The 20,354-nt window shown below is 41.4% G+C and overlaps 1 protein-coding gene across 1 annotated transcript in view; it reads left to right on the top strand.

The window, feature by feature from the left end:
• Nucleotides 1-20,354, top strand: part of BLTP3B (bridge-like lipid transfer protein family member 3B) — a 349,381-nt gene that overhangs the window by 117,266 nt on the left and 211,761 nt on the right. Inside the window, exons 5-6 of the mRNA XM_086918075.1 lie at nt 57-246; nt 1,070-1,210. Of these exons, the coding sequence (XP_086774201.1) occupies nt 57-246; nt 1,070-1,210 (331 nt within the window). The remainder of the gene's footprint in view (nt 1-56; nt 247-1,069; nt 1,211-20,354) is intronic.

Genomic DNA, 20,354 nt, shown 5'->3' with positions numbered 1-20,354 from the left:
AGCCATTACCATTAGGATGACTAACATTTAATTGAAACTCGGCATTCTTTTCCTAGTGAATATGGCTTTGCTGAAAAAGTAGTGGAAGGAATTTCTCTTTCTGTTAATTCAATAATTATCCGGATTCGTGCAAAAGCCTTCAATGCCTCGTTTGAACTTTCCCAGCTGAGAATATACAGTGTAAATGCCAATTGGCAACACGGTGATCTCCGATTCACACGCATACAACATCCTCAGCGCGGAGAGGTAAATCTTTTACTATTTTCTTTCAAGTGGAATGTGTGCATGTTAGTGTTTTCTCTAATGGAGTTCAGTAGGACTAATTCTTATTCCCATATACCCTTTTCCCAAATTAAATTCTTTCTGTCAGTCATTTTTAAGTTCTTTGTTGAAGAACTAAAATGTCCTTGTTCAAAGGGCGGTAGTTGACTCATTGTAGGTTAGTGATGGTGATGAATTAATTCTGACATATTAGGCCTCTGTACTTAAGGTCAAGATGTTGCCTGGGTTTAATACCTTTTCTTCATCTTCAGGTTGAGTGCTACAGGGGCTACTGGGGTTCTAGTGTGACTTATATTCAGGGAGTCTTGTGTAGGGTGTTGACTTTATCTAATGGTTCCCTAATTGTCCCGCTAGGCGCCATTGAGGAGCTTGAGCCTGGTGGAGTAGGCCTTGTTAGGTTGAGGGGCTCCCCACCACCATCACACTTATGGGGCAGCTGGTCAGCCCCTTCATTAGTTTGTTGTCCTGCTTTAAGAGTAACAGCATACTGCCTGATAACAATCAAAGATGTGTGAAAGAGTGCACGTCAGTGCCAGAGCTATTCTGCCTGGGCTGCTGAGCCAATTTTTTATTTTCTTTATATATTTTTGCATAATTCTGCATAAGTTAATAAATATAACATTTCACACTTGTCAAGGTCAAACCTGCCTGCTTTGCCACTGCTTGTTTTTAATGAATATTCCCATTTTCTTTGTTTTGAAATTAAAAGCAATTTATTTTGTATTGTTCTTTCATTTTAAGCATCTGTAACTAATGAAACCTAATAATTATTATTTTCCGTTTGAAGGTATTGACTTTTAAGGAGATAACATGGCAGATGATCCGAATAGAAGCAGATGCCATCCAGAGCTGTGATCATGAAATAATGAGTGCTCCGGTTCGATTAATTACCAACCAATCAAAAATAAGAATAACACTTAAAAGACGGGTAATAATTCGATTTGTATCATTACAATTTGTTTCTTTAATTGTCAGCAGGTCTCCTCTTTGTTGGCTTTATTTCACAGAATGCCAGCAAGTTTTCTGTTGTTTGGGGTTTGATTTGTAAAAGCCCCTCTTCTTAGACTTATTATCTGTTTAAAATTGTCCCACAAATTAGTCAGCTGCCCTTCAATATTGTGGGTTTTTAGAGTGTGTTTCACTAATTTTATTATCTTTTTGTCAGATGTTTAGGTCTTGGCTAAAGCAAGACCTAAAAATTAATCTGCTCCTCTCAAGAGAAACTACTATCTTAAGTGAATGATGCCACATTTGGACAACCAATACTTGTTATCGTACTTTGCAGTTTCAAACATGGCCAATAAACCAAATCAAAGGTCACTACTTCCTTTCTAGATTCTGTATTTTAAAAAAGTGAGGTTTCTGTGTATTGTTTTTGCCGTTTTATTTGGGCTTTTAAGTGACGCTTGCTCTGATTTGTACCTTACACCTGTCAGACTGCAAGGTTTCTAGATGGTTTCCAGAACACAATAGCTACACTAACATAGCTCTGTCTAGCAATTTGTCAGGGAATTAGAATTTTGGCACCTAGTGTTTGTCACAGTATCCAAAAGTAGATTAATTTGCTGGCAGACTCCCCAGAATTACATTAAGCACTGGTGCCTGTGCCCTTTATATTGAAGCCAGCATGGGTTAATATGTTTGTTTATAGATCCACTTCAAATCCTTGTTTTTGTTGTCACAGTGTATGCTTGGATGTGCTTATAAAGTGCAAACCTACCTCCAAAGCAGCGTAGCACTGTACAAAATGAGAGATTTAAATTAGAGAGAACTGTGGTGCAACAGACCTAGGATGGGCCTAGGTTACTAATAATAAACTGAGCATCACAGGATCATTTGCGGAAAAAAAACAATCAAGTATTGATAGAAATCATTGTGCATCAGATTTCATTTTGTCATGCTAAATATCACTATACTTTCAAAAACTAAAAATAGTATTTCTTAATTTCCTATCAAGCAAGGAATTTAACATTGTAGCAGCTCGCTTTATGTTTCAGAATAAGTACAAAGGAAATGTGTGTGTGTGTGTATACACATATATATATATATATATATATATATATATATATATATATATATATATATATATTCACTGAAAAACCATAGGTTATAGACCATATATAGTTAGGAATTCGCATTTACAAAACCTTATTTTACTCACACAAAACCATTGAAATTCCATATATAGTTAGTTGCACTAACTATAAATCGCGCACCCGCAATCCACTGCTGATGATGTCACATATTACATCATTCATGACATGGTCAGTGACATCACTGATGACATCTCAAATGACATCACTGATGACATCTCAAATGACATCACTGATGACATCACTGATGACATCTCATTTGACATTACTGATGACATCTCATTTGACATTACTGATCACATCACTGGTGATATCATTCATGTGATAATACGATGAACCTCTTCAGACTCTAATATAACCTTAGATACAATCACTGTAAACAGACACTCACAGACTGTCACTCATCCATGGAGTTACTCACACACCTAGTCAGTCATGCAAAGAATCAATCACACCTCCATTTCCTCAACTATACAGTTATACAAACTTTACTTATTCAAACATATACTAACACATATTTACTCTCTTATACAATCCCTGATACAAGTTCACAATGATCCATACAGCCACTCACACATTCACTGGCTCTTATGCACAGTTATTTATATATGTCAACTCTCACATGTACTGTGTTTTACATATGTACTTACTTTGACATGTAGCACTGAGATATCCATTCACTCACCAATACACTCATGCACACAGTCAACCGCCCATACAGCTGTTTCCACATGCACTTTTGAAACCATACATCTAGTGAATCAACTGCTCACACATCTATGCACAGAGTCATACACCTCCCAGCCACCCACACACACACTCAGTCTCCCATACAAATACTTGGGCAACCAATCAATAACCCATATAGTTACTCATATAGCTACTTATCAACACATGCAACAGTTTACAGAACAACAGACATAATGATGCACAAATTAAGACAGTTTAGTCACTAACCCATGCACTCAGTGAGACACATTTAATCACTCACTCATACAGTCAGTCATGCACCTACTAAATCCTTCATCCAGACACTTATACATCCACTCATTCTTCAATATGTAAGACATATTTTAACTTTACAGAAACATACAGTCACTGGATGTTGTCATCAGTGATGTCATCAGTGATGTCATTTGAGATGTCATCAGTGATGTCATCAGTGATGTCACTGACCATGTCATGAATGATGTAATATGTGACATCATCAGCAGTGGATTGCGGGTGCGCGATATATAGTTAGTGCAACTAACTATATATGGAATTTCAATGGTTTTGTGTGAGTAAAATAAGGTTTTGTAAATGCGAATTCCTAACTATATATGGTCTATAACCTATGGTTTTTTCAGTGAATTTTCAAGGTTTTGTAAATGCTAATTCCTAACTATATATGGTCTATAACCTATGGTTTTTTCAGTGAATTTTCAAGGTTTTGTAAATGCTAATTCCTAACTATATATGGTCTATAACCTATGGTTTTTTCAGTGAATTTTCAAGGTTTTGTAAATGCTAATTCCTAACTATATATGGTCTATAACCTATGGTTTTTTCAGTGAATTTTCAAGGTTTTGTAAATGCTAATTCCTAACTATATATGGTCTATAACCTATGGTTTTTTCAGTGAATATATATATATACATACATATATAAACATATATCATCTGTATATCTATATAAATACAAACATAAATGCATGCATACATATACTTATATGCATACAGATGCATGTTATTTACATGAAAGTTGAAAAAACACTAATAAAAGCAAAGCTAAAAAGCCACCTCATTACAAAAAGAATGGCTTTAACTTAAACGAGGGCGAGATCTATTGCATTTTCAATGCTTGTTTACTTTGGTTCCATCAAGAAGGCATTCAGATGTGTCACACATTTGCCATAAATTCTGAATGTTAGCACTCTAGTTGCACATTAGATCACTGTAGTAAAGCTACTGCTCACCAGGGACGTCTGCTGCTGGTATTCAAAGTGCATGTTTCAGTCTGCATGTCAGAATTTTTTTAATGAAATAGAAGAGGATTTGAGAAGTCACTCAAAATGATCCCTAATTTTTCTTTCTGAAGCACTAATCATACTTTCTATGGCAAAATTAACCCCCTCATGTTGTTCCTTTTTAAATTGAGTGTTTTCAGACTTACCACTTCATTCCAATCAAGATGGCTTCTGGTGTGCCATACTTTTGTCATAAGTAAGACTGTTAGCGCTCTAGTTGTTCTTTAGAACACTCTGGGACATTCTGTCATTGGGCTATACTTGGGGTACATCTGGGTGATATTTGGGCTACATTTAGGCTCTTTTGTCTCTGGTGGCCATCTTGGGAGACTGTATGTCAGAATTTTTTAATGAAATTGAAGAGGGTTTGAGAAGTCACGCAAAATGTGCCCTAATTTTTCTTTCTGCAGCACTAATCATAATTCATATGGCAAAATATACCCCCTCATTTTGTTCCTTTTTAAATTAAATGTTTTAAGAGTTACCACTTTATTCCAATCAAGATGGCTTCAGGTGTGCCATACCTTTGTAATAAGTAGAACTGTTAGCGCTCTAGTTGTTCTTTAGAACACTCTGGGACATTCTGTCATTGGGCTATACTTGGGCTACATCTGGGTGATATTTGGGCTACATTTGGGCTCTTTTGTCTCTGGTGGCCATTTTGGGAGACTGCATGTCAGAATTTTTTAATGAAATAGAAGAGGATGGAAAATTTGCTAACATTCGTGCCAAGAATTTTCAATTCTATTAAGGACAGGAGGCGAGGATTATGCTTACTCAATTTCTTTACTGATAAACACAGCAGCCAATCAAAATGCAGTAAAGAAAACAACAACACTACCCAGAACACCAGGTAACCATAGAGTATGAGAAGGTATAAATAGGGTCATAGAGGTGAACACTTCCTCTTTCTTTGTCCATAGTCAATAATAAGAAAAAATCAACATCAAGGTAACAGTCCATCAAAGGAGTCCCCCGGAGAGGTCATCGTCCGGCTGACGTGGAGAAGGAACTTCAAAGAACCAGAGGAACAGCAGGAGACCAATTAGGAGAAGAAAATCCCGGCACACCTCATTTAAGGTCGGAGCCTGAGGGAAAGAGACAGAAGCCGTAAAAACTGTTCCCCAAAAGTTGAACATAGTAACCATTACAGGGAGGGAAACATTTCATAAAGAAGAACCAGAGTTATACAGTATAAAAAGCAAGATGCATTATAAAGACAATCATGAAATAAGGGTGGGATAATCCTCGCCTCCTGTCCTTAATAGAATTGAAAATTCTTGGCACGAATGTTAGCAAATTTTCCATTCTATGGCAGGACGGAGGCTCCGATTATGCTTGTTTAAAGCTTCGCCACCACAACAGATGCAACATCAAGAATAGGCTTAAAGTAATAAGTCTTAAACACAGTTTCAGAAGACCAATCTGCAGCCTTCATGATGTCTTGAAGGCTGGCACCCATGGAGAAAGCTTTAGAAGCCATGGCTCCTCTAGCAGAATGAGCACCAAACAGAGAAATGTCAATGCCCGCTTCATGCATGAGCCAATGTAACCAACGTGCCAAGGTAGCCGGAGTTACCGGTTTGTAAGGTTTCTGCAATGCAATAAGCAATTGGCCATGTAAATCATGCCGAAAAGGCGCCGTACTTACCTCATAATCTTTAATACACTGAACCACACACAATTGAGGATTGTGGGGAAAAGAAGGGTAAGACACAGAGGGCGTATTACACTTAGTCCTCCTTGAAATAACAAAGGTAACACCTTCAGGAGAAAAAGAACGACCGGCGAGATCTAAACTCGTTTGCAAGAGACCAAGCACAAAAGCATAGTGAGCTTGGCTGACAGTTGTTTGTGTGTCAAAAGAGTGTTGGAAGGCCAGGCTGACAGGAAACACAAAACAACCGAGACATCCCAAAGGGCTACATATTTGGGACAATGAGGTTTTTCCATCCAGATGCCCCTTAACAACTTAGAGATCAGGGGGTGTTCCCCCACTGGTTTACCATCAAAAGGCTACCAGAAGGAGTTGACCGGATAGCACCAGTGGGTGAGGCTCGCAAAGCGGATCCAACAGGAGGTTCCACATGTGAGGAAGAAGAAGCGGCGTTGAGCAGCTCATCTCCAGAAGAACTGGAAACCACGCTTGAGCCCTCCAAAGAGGGGAGATTAGAATCAATTCCGATAAGAATAGACGTGCTCCGGCCAGCACCCGGGGAATCATGAGGAACGGCGGGAATGCATAACACAGATGGCGAGGCCACTTCTGGAGAAATGCGTCCGTGGCAAACGCCTCCGGATCCGGACGCCAGCTGTAGAATCGGGGAAGCTGGGTGTTGAGGCGGGAGGCAAAAAGATCCAGATGACAAGGCCCCCAAAAGCGGGACAGCTTGCGGAACACATGAGGATGGAGTCTCCAATCGCTGAAATCTCTCAGGTGACGAGAGTTCCAGTCCGCGATCAGATTGCGAGAACCCGGCAGGTATTCTGCAATAATCGTGATCTTGCGCTCGAGACAAAGGTGCCAAAAATCCTTTGCAATCTCCGAGAGAAGCTTGGATCTGGTACCCCCCAGTTTGTTCACATAACGAACCGCCGAAACATTGTCCATTCGGAGAAGAATGCAACAATTCGTCTTCTGAGGGGTGAGGCACCGAATCGCGAAGGAACCCGCTAGCAGCTCTAGGCAATTGATGTGAAGGGTCAATTCCTCCGGAGACCAACGACCCCCGGTTGATACTGATCCGCAACGGGCTCCCCAGCCCCAAAGGCTGGCATCGGACTCTATCACAACATCGGGAGTCCTCCCAAACAGAGCCCGGCCGTTCCAGGAATCCATGTGGTCCAACCACCACCTCATTTCCGTTTTGGCGTCCTCCGAGAGGAGGAAGTGATCTGAATAACGAAGACCCTTCTGCAAATGACGGATTTTGAGGCGCTGAAGAGCCCGATAGTGTAGAGGTCCTGGAAAGATCGCTTGGATGGAAGACGATAAGAGCCCTACAATCCTGGCTATTGACCTGAGCGAGACCGTCTGTTGAGCAAGAAACGATCTCAAGTCCCTCTTGATGGACCTTATCTTCTGACCTGGAAGAAGAAGCTGACAAGAGACCGAGTCTATCTGAAAACCCAGGAAAGACATAGATTGGGATGGAGAAAAGTCGGACTTCAGGGGATTGATAAGAAAACCCAAGGATTGCAGAAGGTCTATGGACCAGTGCAAGTGAGACTGCAGAAGAACAGGACATTGAGCCAAAAACGAGAATGTCGTCTAAATAGACAATAAGACGCACTCCGCGTGACCGCAAAGACTCCATCACTGGACGAAGGAGCTTTGTGAAGCACCACGGTGCGGAGGACAGGCCGAAAGGAAGTACCTTGTATTCGTACCACCTGCCCAACCATTGGAACTGAAGGAATCTGCGATGCGGAGCGTAAATCGGTATTGAGAGATAAGCATCTTTTAGGTCGAGACGAACCATCCAATCTCCTTCTTGAAGAAGATCTCGCAGAAGATGGATGCCCTCCATCTTGAAATGGCGATAAACGACATTGCCGTTGAAGTCCTTTAAATTGAGGACCAAATGAGATCCTCCCTCTTTTTTCTCCACGAGAAAAACTGTGCTGACGAAGCCTTGGGGATGAGGAGAGGTAAGAGTGATGGCTCCCTTTGTCAAAAGAGAGGAGACTTCCGCGGAGATGAAGTTCTGATCTTGTTGGGAAAAAACAAGAGGGCGAGGCCGAAGATCTTGGTGAGGGCGAGAGTAAAATTCTATTTTGTACCCTTTCACCGTCTCCAGAATCCAGGCATCGTTTGAGATCAAACGCCAATTGTCGAGAAAACATTGAATCCTGCCCCCCAAAATTACATTTGATGCTGAAATCAAGCTCACCTGATGGGGAAGAGTCTTGTCGTCCTCCATAACCTCCAGAGTATCCACCTTTGCCTGGTTGACCTCTATTCCTCTTAGAGGGGTAGAAGGAAGACTTGTTTGCAGAATATTGCTGTTGACCACGTTGGGACTTGTTCCCTCGCTGGGGAGCATTGTCGGAACCACGGCCGGACGAACGCCCCCTTCGTCCGGCCCTGCCGAAAACCGGCCGGAAAGCCCTTTTTAAATTAGACTGGGCTTTGTCAAGGCCACTAAAGGTGGAAACAAAGTTTGACAATTCCTTTAGGAAGGGGGTACCAAAAAGTAAACCTTGGGCCATAGGGACCGACTCCGAAGAGGCCAAATCCGTAAGCCTTGGATCTAGTTTCATGAGGATAGAGCGCCGGCGCTCAGTGGACAAGGCACAATTAGCGTTGCCAAGCATACAGATTGCCCGCTGAGACCAACCGACCAGAGCATCGGGGTCAATAATGGAACCAGATTCTTTGGCTTGGAAGGCCAAGTTCAGAATTTTTGTAAGTGGGCCCAAGAGATCCAAAAGTTTGTCTTGACACAAACGCCACGATCTATCAAGGCCTTTGGTAGGGTCTTTAGAATATTTCCTCATGTAAGTGATCATTGTAGGATCCACATCAGGAGTAGCGGCCAACTTGTTTGGTAAATCAGGACGTGGGCACTCAGAGCGCAAACGCGCTCTCACATCCTTGTCGTAAGAGTGACGGATGTGGGACTGAATGTAATCAGCCACCTCAGGGGCAGGCATCCAAGAAGAAGAATTGGGGTGGATAATATCAGCGGGATTGAAGTTTAACAATTGCGGGGAAGAAGGCGCGTCAACAAAATGCTCCTTACGTGATTTTTTGGAAGGAGGAGGCATTGTAGGCTCGGAGGAAGAAGATGAGGAAGTATCGTCATCCGAGTCAGACGGAGGGTCAGGACGAGAGGACTCCTTGCGCTTCTTTGTAGAAGGAGCAGAAAGGGTTTTCGCAAGTTTTTGAAAATGACTGGAATGTGGAGTTTTGGGCGATTTTTTGGAACGCCCTGAGGCAGGAGGGACCCAGCCATGCTGCGCAGCATAGTCTGACAGATGTTTTTTCAGAGGCGCGATTGCTTGAGAAAGCGCTTGACCCATGAAATCATCAAAAGAAGTAGAGGATTCCTCCTTCTCATAATATTCATAACCTTCTTCGTCACAGTAATCTGCCATGGCGACAATGTCTACCAGAAAATGCCCAGTGAAGGTTAAGTTGAAAGAGGCAAAGCCAATTAGATTGGGGGAGTGGTACCCCTAGCGCAAGTCTGATAACACAGAAAAAATCTGTGAAGAAGCAATGAATTGAATGTGGAGGGAGCAGACCTGCACAATGTCAATATTATTAAAAGACAAAAAATGTTTTCCCACTCCAGGCAAAGCCTAGTCAAAATTTTACAACCCCCAAACTTTCAATTGTTTGTGGGCGTCAAGGAGCTCAAGCGGCAGCAAGAAGGGCGCAGTGAATCCAGTCACCAAATTGAAGTCGTGGCGCAGGCGGCGTCTGAGAGAATACACGCTCGAAAACGTGTAAACAATCCGGCGCGCATGCGCGAACAGCCGCTGCCGCCTAGAAGAGTTGCGCGGAAGACGCGCGTCTCTTCAGCCCCGCTCCCGCTCCACACAAGAAAACCCGGGTTAGAAAGATAACCCTGTCGGGAGGTGTCGCCCATGCTCCCAAAGCACCGGCACAGAAGCCGAGTCTAAAATGAAGACGCGTCAACAACGCACCTAGGGAAAAGGAGCGCAAAGCGGCAAGTAGCGTTAATATAAGCACAGAGGTAAATAACAATAAACCATACAAGGTAATAATGAAGCAACAAAGCTGTAATTAAAACACATTAACACTATAAAGCGAGTAATGTAAAAGCACTTAACTGGCTGCGAAGCAGCAAAGAAAGAGGAAGTGTTCACCTCTATGACCCTATTTATACTTTCTCATACTCTATGGTTACCTGGTGTTCTGGGTAGTGTTGTTGTTTTCTTTACTGCATTTTGATTGGCTGCTGTGTTTATCAGTAAAGAAATTGAGTAAGCATAATCGGAGCCTCCGTCCTGCCATAGAATTTGAAAAGTCACTCAAAATGTGCCCTAATTTTTCATTCTGCAGCACTAATCATACTTTCTATGGCAAAATATACCCCCTCATGCTGTTTCTTTTTAAATTAAATGTTTTAAGAGTTACCACTTTATTTCAATCAAGACGGCTTCAGGTGTGCCATACCTTTGTAATAAGTAGGACTGTTAGCGCTCTAGTTGTTCTTTAGAACACTCTAGGAGGCTGCAGTAGAACACAAAGGAATCAACTGACAGTCTCTGTCCTTGTTGGATGTACATGTTTTACTGAGAATGTCAGACTTCATTTTCACATGACTGAGAAAGATAATGTGAATTTACAGAAAATATGCTTTCAGTTTAGCTTATAGATCCCCTTCCAAACCACTGTGGGAAAATCATGAGATATTAGTTTTCTTTCAAACAATATTCATGATATCACAGCAGAAGGTTTTTTCACATGGTAAAATCACCTTAGAACCCACCACAATTCCTAAAACGAGTATGGTACCATCAACAAATGATTTATAATGTAACTAAAGTCCTAAAACCCTCTATTAACTACAATGCTTTTTAATGAGGTGCTATCATGTATATTGGTCCCAAGATGGCTGCCAACACTTCTTGGATGAAGTGCTGACAGCCAATCAGATCAGATGTGTGGTTAGGCTCCGCCCAGATATATATCTTTTTTTGAACCTAAATTACTCAAAATCCACTGGAGCACATATATTGAGACCGAGCAAAGGCACATCGGGCTAACAGTCCCTACAATTTTGCCAAGTTTCGTGCAAATCCATTCAGCCGTTCGAGCTAAAAGTGAGGCCAACCGCCCTATGGAAATTAACATGGGAAAAACGTGTTTTGGGACCCCCCTTTTTTCTCGGCCCCCCCTTGATGAAACCCCCCCAAATTGTCAGGGGCTGCTCAGAAACAGAATGTTCCATTTTCCTGAAAATTTCAGCCAATTCCGTCCACAAACGCCAAAGTTATTAGACATAGAATTTTCAAAAATCCCATAGAGAAAAAATCCTAACTATATATACCTACTGGCGACCGCCAGTAGGTAATATATATATATATATATATATATATATATATCCGTTCCAACTCCTACTCCTCGGCATAGGTACCGACTCCTCGACGTAGGTACAGACCACAAACACTGCGCTTTTTTCAAATTAAGGGTGATTTATTGATCTTCTGTCCCCAGCATGACGCGTTTCGGCTGCAACACGGCAGCCTTGATCACATGTTCCATTTTCCTGAAAATTTCAGCCAATTCCGTCCACAAACGCCAAAGTTATTAGACATAGAATTTTCAAAAATCCCATAGAGAAAAAATCCTAACTATATATACCTACTGGCGACCGCCAGTAGGTAATATATATATATATATATATATATATATATATATATATATATATATATATATATATATATATGCATGTGTTTTATGGTAAACCTTTATATTTATAGTAAATATATATTTTTCATGTTTTAAAACCTATTGCTAAGGAAATAACTATATGACACTGGAATTTTAATTTGTCTGGACTCATATGATGGACCTGCTCCTACAAGAGTTTATTAATAAACGAGAGATCATAGTCAACCCACGATCTTGTGGTTCTTATAAAGTTACACGTTGTGACACAGTGAGGGACTGTTGTTCATACAGTTACAAGTTGGGTTACACTGTATGAAATTTTAAATTCTGGCAAACATGATCGATAGAGGTTTACTTGTATTTTTTCATTTTTCCTGTTCCTTTCTGAGATCAGTTTTTTTTAATGAATTTCTAGTCCGATGTCTCATAGGTAAGTGTATGTGAATTAATAATAACTGGTTGCCTTCAGTGATGTTTTACGCATTCGCTGTATTATTCATCCTTACTAAGCCATGGTGTAAAAACCTTTAGAATTTTCTCATTTGCCTTAGAATATAAGTAAACTAGTTACATCTACTTACCACTTACATTTTAAAATTAATAAAACTAGAGTAAATAGCTAGAACGCCAGCAAAATCACACATTGAAGGGAGTAACTAGCAGCGTGTTTGATTCATTTGTAATGAACTAGGCTACAAGCAACACGATCCAATTTGTTCCATATTTGTGAATCCTGATCGCTTTCAAAGCGGGCAGATACGGACCTCTCAGTGAAGGCTGTATTTCTTGAACTGAAATTTTAGATGAAGAAAGTGCTGAAAGATTCATTGGACATGCTAATTATTAAATGGATATGTCAGGTTTCTTTTCAGAGGTTCTAGATTTTTTGGCTCAAGTTCGATGGAATTATAAAGAATAATCATGAATTTGGCCATAAAATAAGTGTGCATTCTGTTGTTGGTTGACACATATGATCTGCTCTTTATACAAGGTATTTTGTAGTAATAAAATCCATAACAGGAGTGGGATTTCAGTAAACTATCCTGCAACAAGTAGTGAATTGAGGGTACTGCCTCCTGACAATGAGACGAAAAGTACAATAACCTCTGAATGGGCTGTTGGCTTGATACCCAACAAAGGCACACATCCCATTAACAGACTGTGCCTGGTTATAAATGTTAACATGTTGCCTGTGGATACAGAAAGGTCTAACTAATTTCAGAAAATGATTTCCCTTTTTCAGTGTCTTTTCTTAACACTTTTTGGGTTTTTGAATGACAGTGTTAGATAGAGGAGATTAGTGGTGTGCAGAAGTGTGAGACTAATGAACAACAGTGGGTTGGGCATATGCCTCAGCAGATGTGAGATTTTTATTTTACCAAACCACTCACTGGTTAGTCGACAACAGCCCACCACGAATTCCTTAAGCCAGATTTGCTATATTAGAACTAGGTGTGTTTTGGTTTGTTCATCTCGCTGTAATCTGTAAATGCTTCTAGATTTCTGTATAGGAAATGGATCACTACTAGAGGAGACATCAGTTCTTGTACACGCATGTTAATAGTTTATGGATGGGAAGGACTCCACCAGGAAAATAGTAAAGTCATTTGGAATCAGTGGCAACTGATCTATCGTTGCTAAGCCCTTTTTATTATGTTACAGACCTATAGGATGCCCTGTGAAAGACCCAGTGTAGTTGCATTTCTCGTTAATGGAAATGTTCCCAATGTTTGGAGGAAATGCTCAATACAGAGGAGGATTCACCAGTATGGTTATGTAGGTACAGGTAGTAAATGGCATTTAAGAAAAGTGTAGCAGATTCTCCTTCCTACACTGAAGGTTTAAATGTATCATCATTTATATATGTCTATAAACATTGCACTGAATTGACCTTTAGTTTCTCTCTGTACAACTTAAAGTACATTTGTTAGGAGCTGTTGTATTTCCTGCTTAGGATCATGATAGGCATTTTAGAGCCAAATTAAAAGAACGTAATTTATTTTTTTATTAACCTTAGTAATTAACCTTAATTATGTGATGTAAAAAGAAGGGACAATTTCACCCAGGTTGGAATTAAATGGAGATGGAATTGTTTTGATAAAGCACGCTTGCACTCAGAAAAGAGAATCTTGGCGCTGTTATTGATTTGAGCTCATAGTTGAAAGGGCAGCCACAGCCTCACTGCTGCACATAGAACCAGAAAACCAGAGCGAAAGACTCATAAATATATAGATATGCTTTCTCATTCTCAATCAAGATTATGATGTACTTCACAATTAGCTTCTCAAGGACGAAAGGATTTGTAATCAAATGGAGTGGAGTTTCCTACATAAAAGCTATCTAGATTTGGTTTTATTTACAGATATTTGTCAGATGTATTACTGGGTCAGCAATCACTTGTGAAAGAAACATATTGACACATATGAGTGAATAGTAGAGCACACATGATGTATGCTGGAATCCCATCATCTAAGTGGGTAGTAACTTTCAGAGAGTCAGCATTTAAAATAAAGGGTCATCTGATTCCTAAACTGCAGTTGAACAGATTGAATTCAACTAGGTCAGTGACTAAGTCATTTTGTTGTCAGATATTTAAACATGTATCAAGACGAAAAAAGTATTCTGTCTGAGAATCTTCAATGAGTAAAACATTGAATTGTTAGGTTAAAGGTTAACTAAGAGCCTCGTTTAAAGGCTGAAGGTTCGCCCACAGACCAACCAGGTCTGCAGAGACTAAGGCTTCTTATACCCTGGTGGAGTACCACACACCAGATTTAATGATTCCTCCACCTGCCAGTGGAATAGTCACTGCAGTTGCTCTTTTGAAGGCACTGATCCTTTGCCTGGCATGTGCCAACTTTGAAGCCCCAGACTGCAAAGTATATTTTTCTACAAGAACAACTTCCCAAATCTGAGTTTTCTCTTGGAGAACATAACAACAATGTCCTGACACACCCAGAGTTTTCTTCCTGCATGTGCTGGCCTTTGTGTAATTTCCCTACCTGGTCATGCCTTGTCTCGCACCATCACCACCCAGTGGATCGGCAGTGAATTGTCCACTGGGTTAAAGATTTCTGATGGAAGACTAACTGCTGAGGCTTCTCAGGTGGAAACCCAGCAGTTCCCCATCCTCTTAATGGAACAGGGGAACTGTGAGTTTGACTGGACATTGCATCCACCATTTTATGCCTTGTTCAGCAGCCTTGCAGACTCCACACTGACCCCTCCCTCCGACTTTAATAGCATCCTACATGCCGCAGTACACCTTAACACGTTCTTAAATAAATATGAACACATCATCCCCATCCTGATGGGACTCCGTAGTCCTCCTTGCCGCCATCTCTGTCTCTGGTGGCACTCCCTCAACTGGAGCTGCATATGACTAAAGACCAAGAAGTGCGGAAAAAAATGGCAACAGGCCTCCACATCTATGCCCCCTGTTAAACAGGAAGGCAATCAACAAACGAAATAACCTTAAGTATTGCCCGGCGATGTCGCCTCTTAACCCACAAAGTATTAATCAATGAAGAGACAGGCGCTGGAGACTGGAAGGCAGGAAACAAGGGTTTATTCTCTTCGGAGGAGAACACATCAGATCAGACCAACAGGGAATCTTCTTGAGGTGCTCTAACTGCATCTCTGAGGCCTGGCCTCTTATACACGCATTTATGGCAGGAAGACATTCTTTATTACAATAAAGGTACTTTGAAGTATGAAAGACATCCCCAGAATCTTCCGCTTCTGGCCCGTTCCCACACACCCTTACAGTGAGAATCCCCTCCCCAATCACAATACAGGATCGTTATCAGACGGCAGGAACAGCAGGGCATTCCGCCGATTCCCGGAATGCGTGTGGTGTGACGGATCTCATGGGGTGGGAGCCTTGATCTACTGTAACTCCTTTGAAGAGGGGTGATTCTTTACAGTTGGGGCCATGAACTGCATCCGCAGGGCTAGGTGATAGCCTGGGAACGGCCTGGACAATCGGACACGGCGGAAGAGGAGTGTCAGAGGGTGCGATAGTGAATAGGATGAAAGGGAGGTGTCAGGCAGGCACGGGATGTGATTCTCAGGGAAGAGCAGCGCAGATGGAGGGGGTTTATGGCCCATGCATGAGAGAGAGAGAGCGGGGGTGACCAGTGCGTGGGGGAGATGCTTGCGAGGGTGGGGAGCTGCGCTGGGGATCGGCGGCGTGCAAAGAGAGGGTCTGACCAAGGCATCTAAAATGGCTGCCGTGTGCGACAAAAGTGTGGCATTGGGAAAAAGGCAAGATGGCGCAGATAATGTTTATCAATACGAATTAATTTTCCACACCCCAGGATCTGGAACACTACTACCCTATCCATTTGGGATACCCCAACTCTACTCAAATTTACGAAAGAGTTGAAAACATATTTCTTTAAATAACACTACATCACAATGCGGGAAGAGTCACTTTTGCTCTTCAAAACAAGCTAATGCTTGAATTACAAATTGACTGTATCGTTGCATTTGATGCATTGAAGTGCTTGCTAGGATTGCACTATACAAATACCACATACTTACAAACGTGTCTAATTCACCTTTCTCCCAGTATCTAAATGATCCCCCAGGCGTTTTACTTTATCACCTAGGACACACTAACGAAGGGGGTTGCTTGAAATGGCATCCCATGTTGAGGGCAGCTGTCCTCCTTTGCTGACGATTGTCTCCCTCCCACCAATTATGGAAAGTTGTTAGAAATCCATTACACCAGTGTTCGGTTGTGCCATGGGGGTGTTATACCATCGGAAAAACAAAAAGGAGTTGCCTGGTCCACAAAACAGTTTGTGTGTTGCGTCTGGCCTAAGGACCGTGAGACCATCAAGTCACAACTGTGATAACGCTGGGTTGGAAAAATTCCCATCAGCCCACTGGGCTAAGAGGTACCGATGGACAGAGCGGGGCCTCCTTCTCCCCGAGTGGGTGCCGGGTGAGGTGAGGCGACCTCCCACAGAATGCTGGGAGAGAATGAATAATTGGATAATCACCAGAAAACATTTGGGCTCAAAGTATCTGGTGGGAGTAATCCATTATATCAATGCACTATCATTAGTTTAATTTTCACGAATTGCAGTCGCTACTATCATCTGGTCCTGAAGAAAGCTTGGACACATACCCCCACATGCATCAACGTGTTTAGGATGTGCAAACGGTGCGAATCGGTAAATCCGGTTTGCACTTCCTAAATACGTTTTTGGGATGCATCAAACACTTTATCAATATTCGCATTTTTTGCATTTCTTAAAAATGCGAATGCATTTAAGGAATCACATTTGTGCGATTTCTTAAATGCAATGCATCAATTTAAAAAAAAAATGCGAATTTTGAAATTGGAAGTGCAAATTAACACGAGGTTGACCCTCGTGTTAATTTGCGAAAATCTTTCAAAATGCAAAAAAATGCATTTTTTACACGGTCATGTTACAGACACACATGTCCTTAGGACATGTGTGTTTGAAACATGCACTTTCAAATACATTTCAGGGGTGCAGGGGGGGGGGTCCTTTGGACCCCCCCTGCACCCTTGGAATGCATCAACAAATTGCGAATTCGTAAATGCCTTCCCATTGACTCCTATGGGCCTTTCGGCCCATAGGAATCAATGGGATTTGCGAAAAAGCAGTTAGGAATTCGGTATTTATTTGCGATTCGGTAAAAATTGCGATTTTTACTGAATCGCAAATAAATACCGAAAAAAATGATGCATAGCATTTTGCAATTCTTAATTTGCGATTCGGTAATTTTTGCAAATTAAGAAATGCAAAATGTATGAATGATGCATGTGCCCGATAGTCCACTTAAGCTGAAACATGTCGACCTTAATGCACTGCGCCATTATACAGTTATTTTTTCAAAACTATTAGGCGTTGTTTTAAATCTTGACCCTGGGACAATACCTATTAAACTCAATTTGTGTCCCAGTAGCCAATTTTATTCACACTTCACTTTTTTCACTAGCACTGCACTCCATCAGTACTACTTGTGAAACGCTGTGGTCTGGAATAGTATCTTCAAAATCCATCTCTGCATCATCACCAGGTGCGTTGGGCGAGATCTGGATTTATGATATGTATCCCACATGACGATATTCCACCAGAAGGGTGGGCTGATGGGAATTTTTCCAACCCAGTGTTATCACAGTTGTGACTTGATGGTCTCACGGTCTTTAGGCCCGACGCAACACACAAACAGTTTTGTGGACCAGGCAACTCCTTTTTGTTTTTCCAGTAGTTGTTAGGCCCATAGGAATGAATGGGGAGTTATTCCTTATTTGCGATTAGCAATTAGCTAATCGCAAATAAGGAATCAGTAGGAATCGCAATTTCTATTGCGATTCCTACTTGAATCCCATTTTGCGAGTCCTTAACAGCGATTCCTTAATAATCGCTATTAGGACTCGCTAATCGGGACCATGATGAATCTGGCCGTAAGAGACGTTGTTTAGCATTATAGATAATGAAAACATGGTAAATTAATAGCATTAGCATTGCTAATGCTTGATAAAAAAAACTGCTCCTCCTGCGCTGCTTTTAGTTGCAGAAGCTGACAAATGTAAGACCTCTATGTTCTGTATCTGCCTTTTAATCGAATGGCTTCAACATGATCTTTATCCGCCAACAACCTAAATAAAACATTACAGTCAATGTCCTTCCTATTATCTGTCACTTCAGTCACCGAGGAATCCCCTGCATTCCCACTTGCTCCTTGTAATACTGTTGATTTAATGCTACTCTACACTAAATAATTAGTAATGACAGTATATAGCCTTCCAAGATATGCAGTTTCCTTTTGTGATTGTTTCCCTGGCTTCTGTTTACCTATTTTTCCCTTTCTGTATTATGTTACGTTTCAGTGCCCTTACTGGATTCTCACTTTTGGATATACTATTTTGTAGTCCGCCTCTTTCAGTACTACAATATCTATTTTCCATGTTTTCCTTAACCTGCTTGGAGCTTCCTATATGTGTGGCAGCGTACAGTATTCCCCCTCTTGCCAAAGCAGTCAAATATTTTCCCTGTAGTGCCATACAAGCGGGCTTCTGTGGAGCATGTTGCTCATGCGTCAAGAACCCATACCAATAATATCCTAGTGTCCTGAGAGTTTGCAGCTCAACAGAAAAAATATCTGCCTGGGTGTTACCCGCTTATGGCATCTGGCTTCAGGACACAAGAACCATTTGGGCTTCATAGAGTTACAGAGTGGAGCTACTATGGCCAGATGGCATTTTGTTGTTCAGGATGTTATTGGGTGACTTGGGGTCATAGCCACTGAAGGAAAACTATTGGGCTGAATCCATTCCCCTGGTTCATGTACCATACATTTGCTGCTTGGGCTGTTTGGGGGGATGAGCAATGAAGAAGACAATACGGACTGCACATTTCACATCCAAACCTCCTCAAAATGATGGCTAAAGTGGACTGCTCAATTATGCTGTCTTATCTCATTGGACAAGGAGGTCTTTATTCAAGACAGTAAATGTTGCATATCTTTTTTAAATCCTTTTATTTTTCTGTCTCTTTATTTCCTAAGCCTCATAATCCTCAGCTGTTCGCACAAAATCACTTGGATTCACCCTCGACACAAACTTCACCTTCAAAGAACACATCTCCATGAAAAACAAACAGCATATCATTTGCTTTCCCTATTGAAAAGGTAAAGGCCAGTACTTCCAGAAGCCGAATTCAGAACAATAGCGTAAACACTGGTCCTCTCACACCTGGATAAAATGCCTGCTGAATAGTCGACACCATTCTTACACCTCTCAAAGGCATTCTACATGCCGCCCCACTTCTCATATAGGGCCTTAAAATTTTACCGCCTCACCACAATGCTGAAAGAGCTATATTAGTTCACCCTCTTAGCTCACATTATCTTTATGCCCAGCTGCAAGACCATCAGAAATGACAACTCCTATTACCTGGCCAAGTAACTGAAGACCTCAGTTGGACAGCGCCACACCAAGAGCCAGGATTTCGCCACTGCGGTCACGAAAATGTGCAAGAATAAAAGAAGGCAGATATTTTCTATCTAAGCCATCAGGATTGGGACAACATCCCCGCTAACATCAGAACTCTCCAAGTCTACTGCAGTTCAAGGAGATGCTGAAGACTCATCTCTCCAATGAACCTTTCCATTCACACACATCATAGGAATGCACCAGTTACCTAACTTTCTCTCAGCACAGAGCTACAGCCTTTGTTCAACACTCCTATGCTTTCTAACCAAGTTTACACTATGGAAATATATTTGAACACATACATTGCAGCAAGACATAAGGTGAGCAGAAGCACTGTTTGTGAAGCCTCATAAAGTACATAGACGTCTACCCCATACAGTTGCAGCTGTACTGCTGCTTTATGTCTCACACACCCTTGAAAAGCAGGAACTCTTTAAGTATCAGTTTACTTTTTGGGAGAAATTCAACAATTCAAGAACAATGATACTGAAATTGAGTAAGGCCACTTGTTTTCCGAAGATGGAAGCATCGGGCCATAACAACCGCTTAGGAGCAGAGAAACACAGTGGGAAGAAGTTTAGCTGGAGATAATGGACTATAGCCGTACCTGCACTCTGATCTGCT

Source organism: Lissotriton vulgaris, chromosome 1_1 (assembly GCF_964263255.1).
Source record: "Lissotriton vulgaris chromosome 1_1, aLisVul1.2, whole genome shotgun sequence".
Lineage (NCBI taxonomy): Eukaryota > Metazoa > Chordata > Amphibia > Caudata > Salamandridae > Lissotriton > Lissotriton vulgaris.
This window is presented reverse-complemented; position numbering and strand designations above follow the sequence as displayed.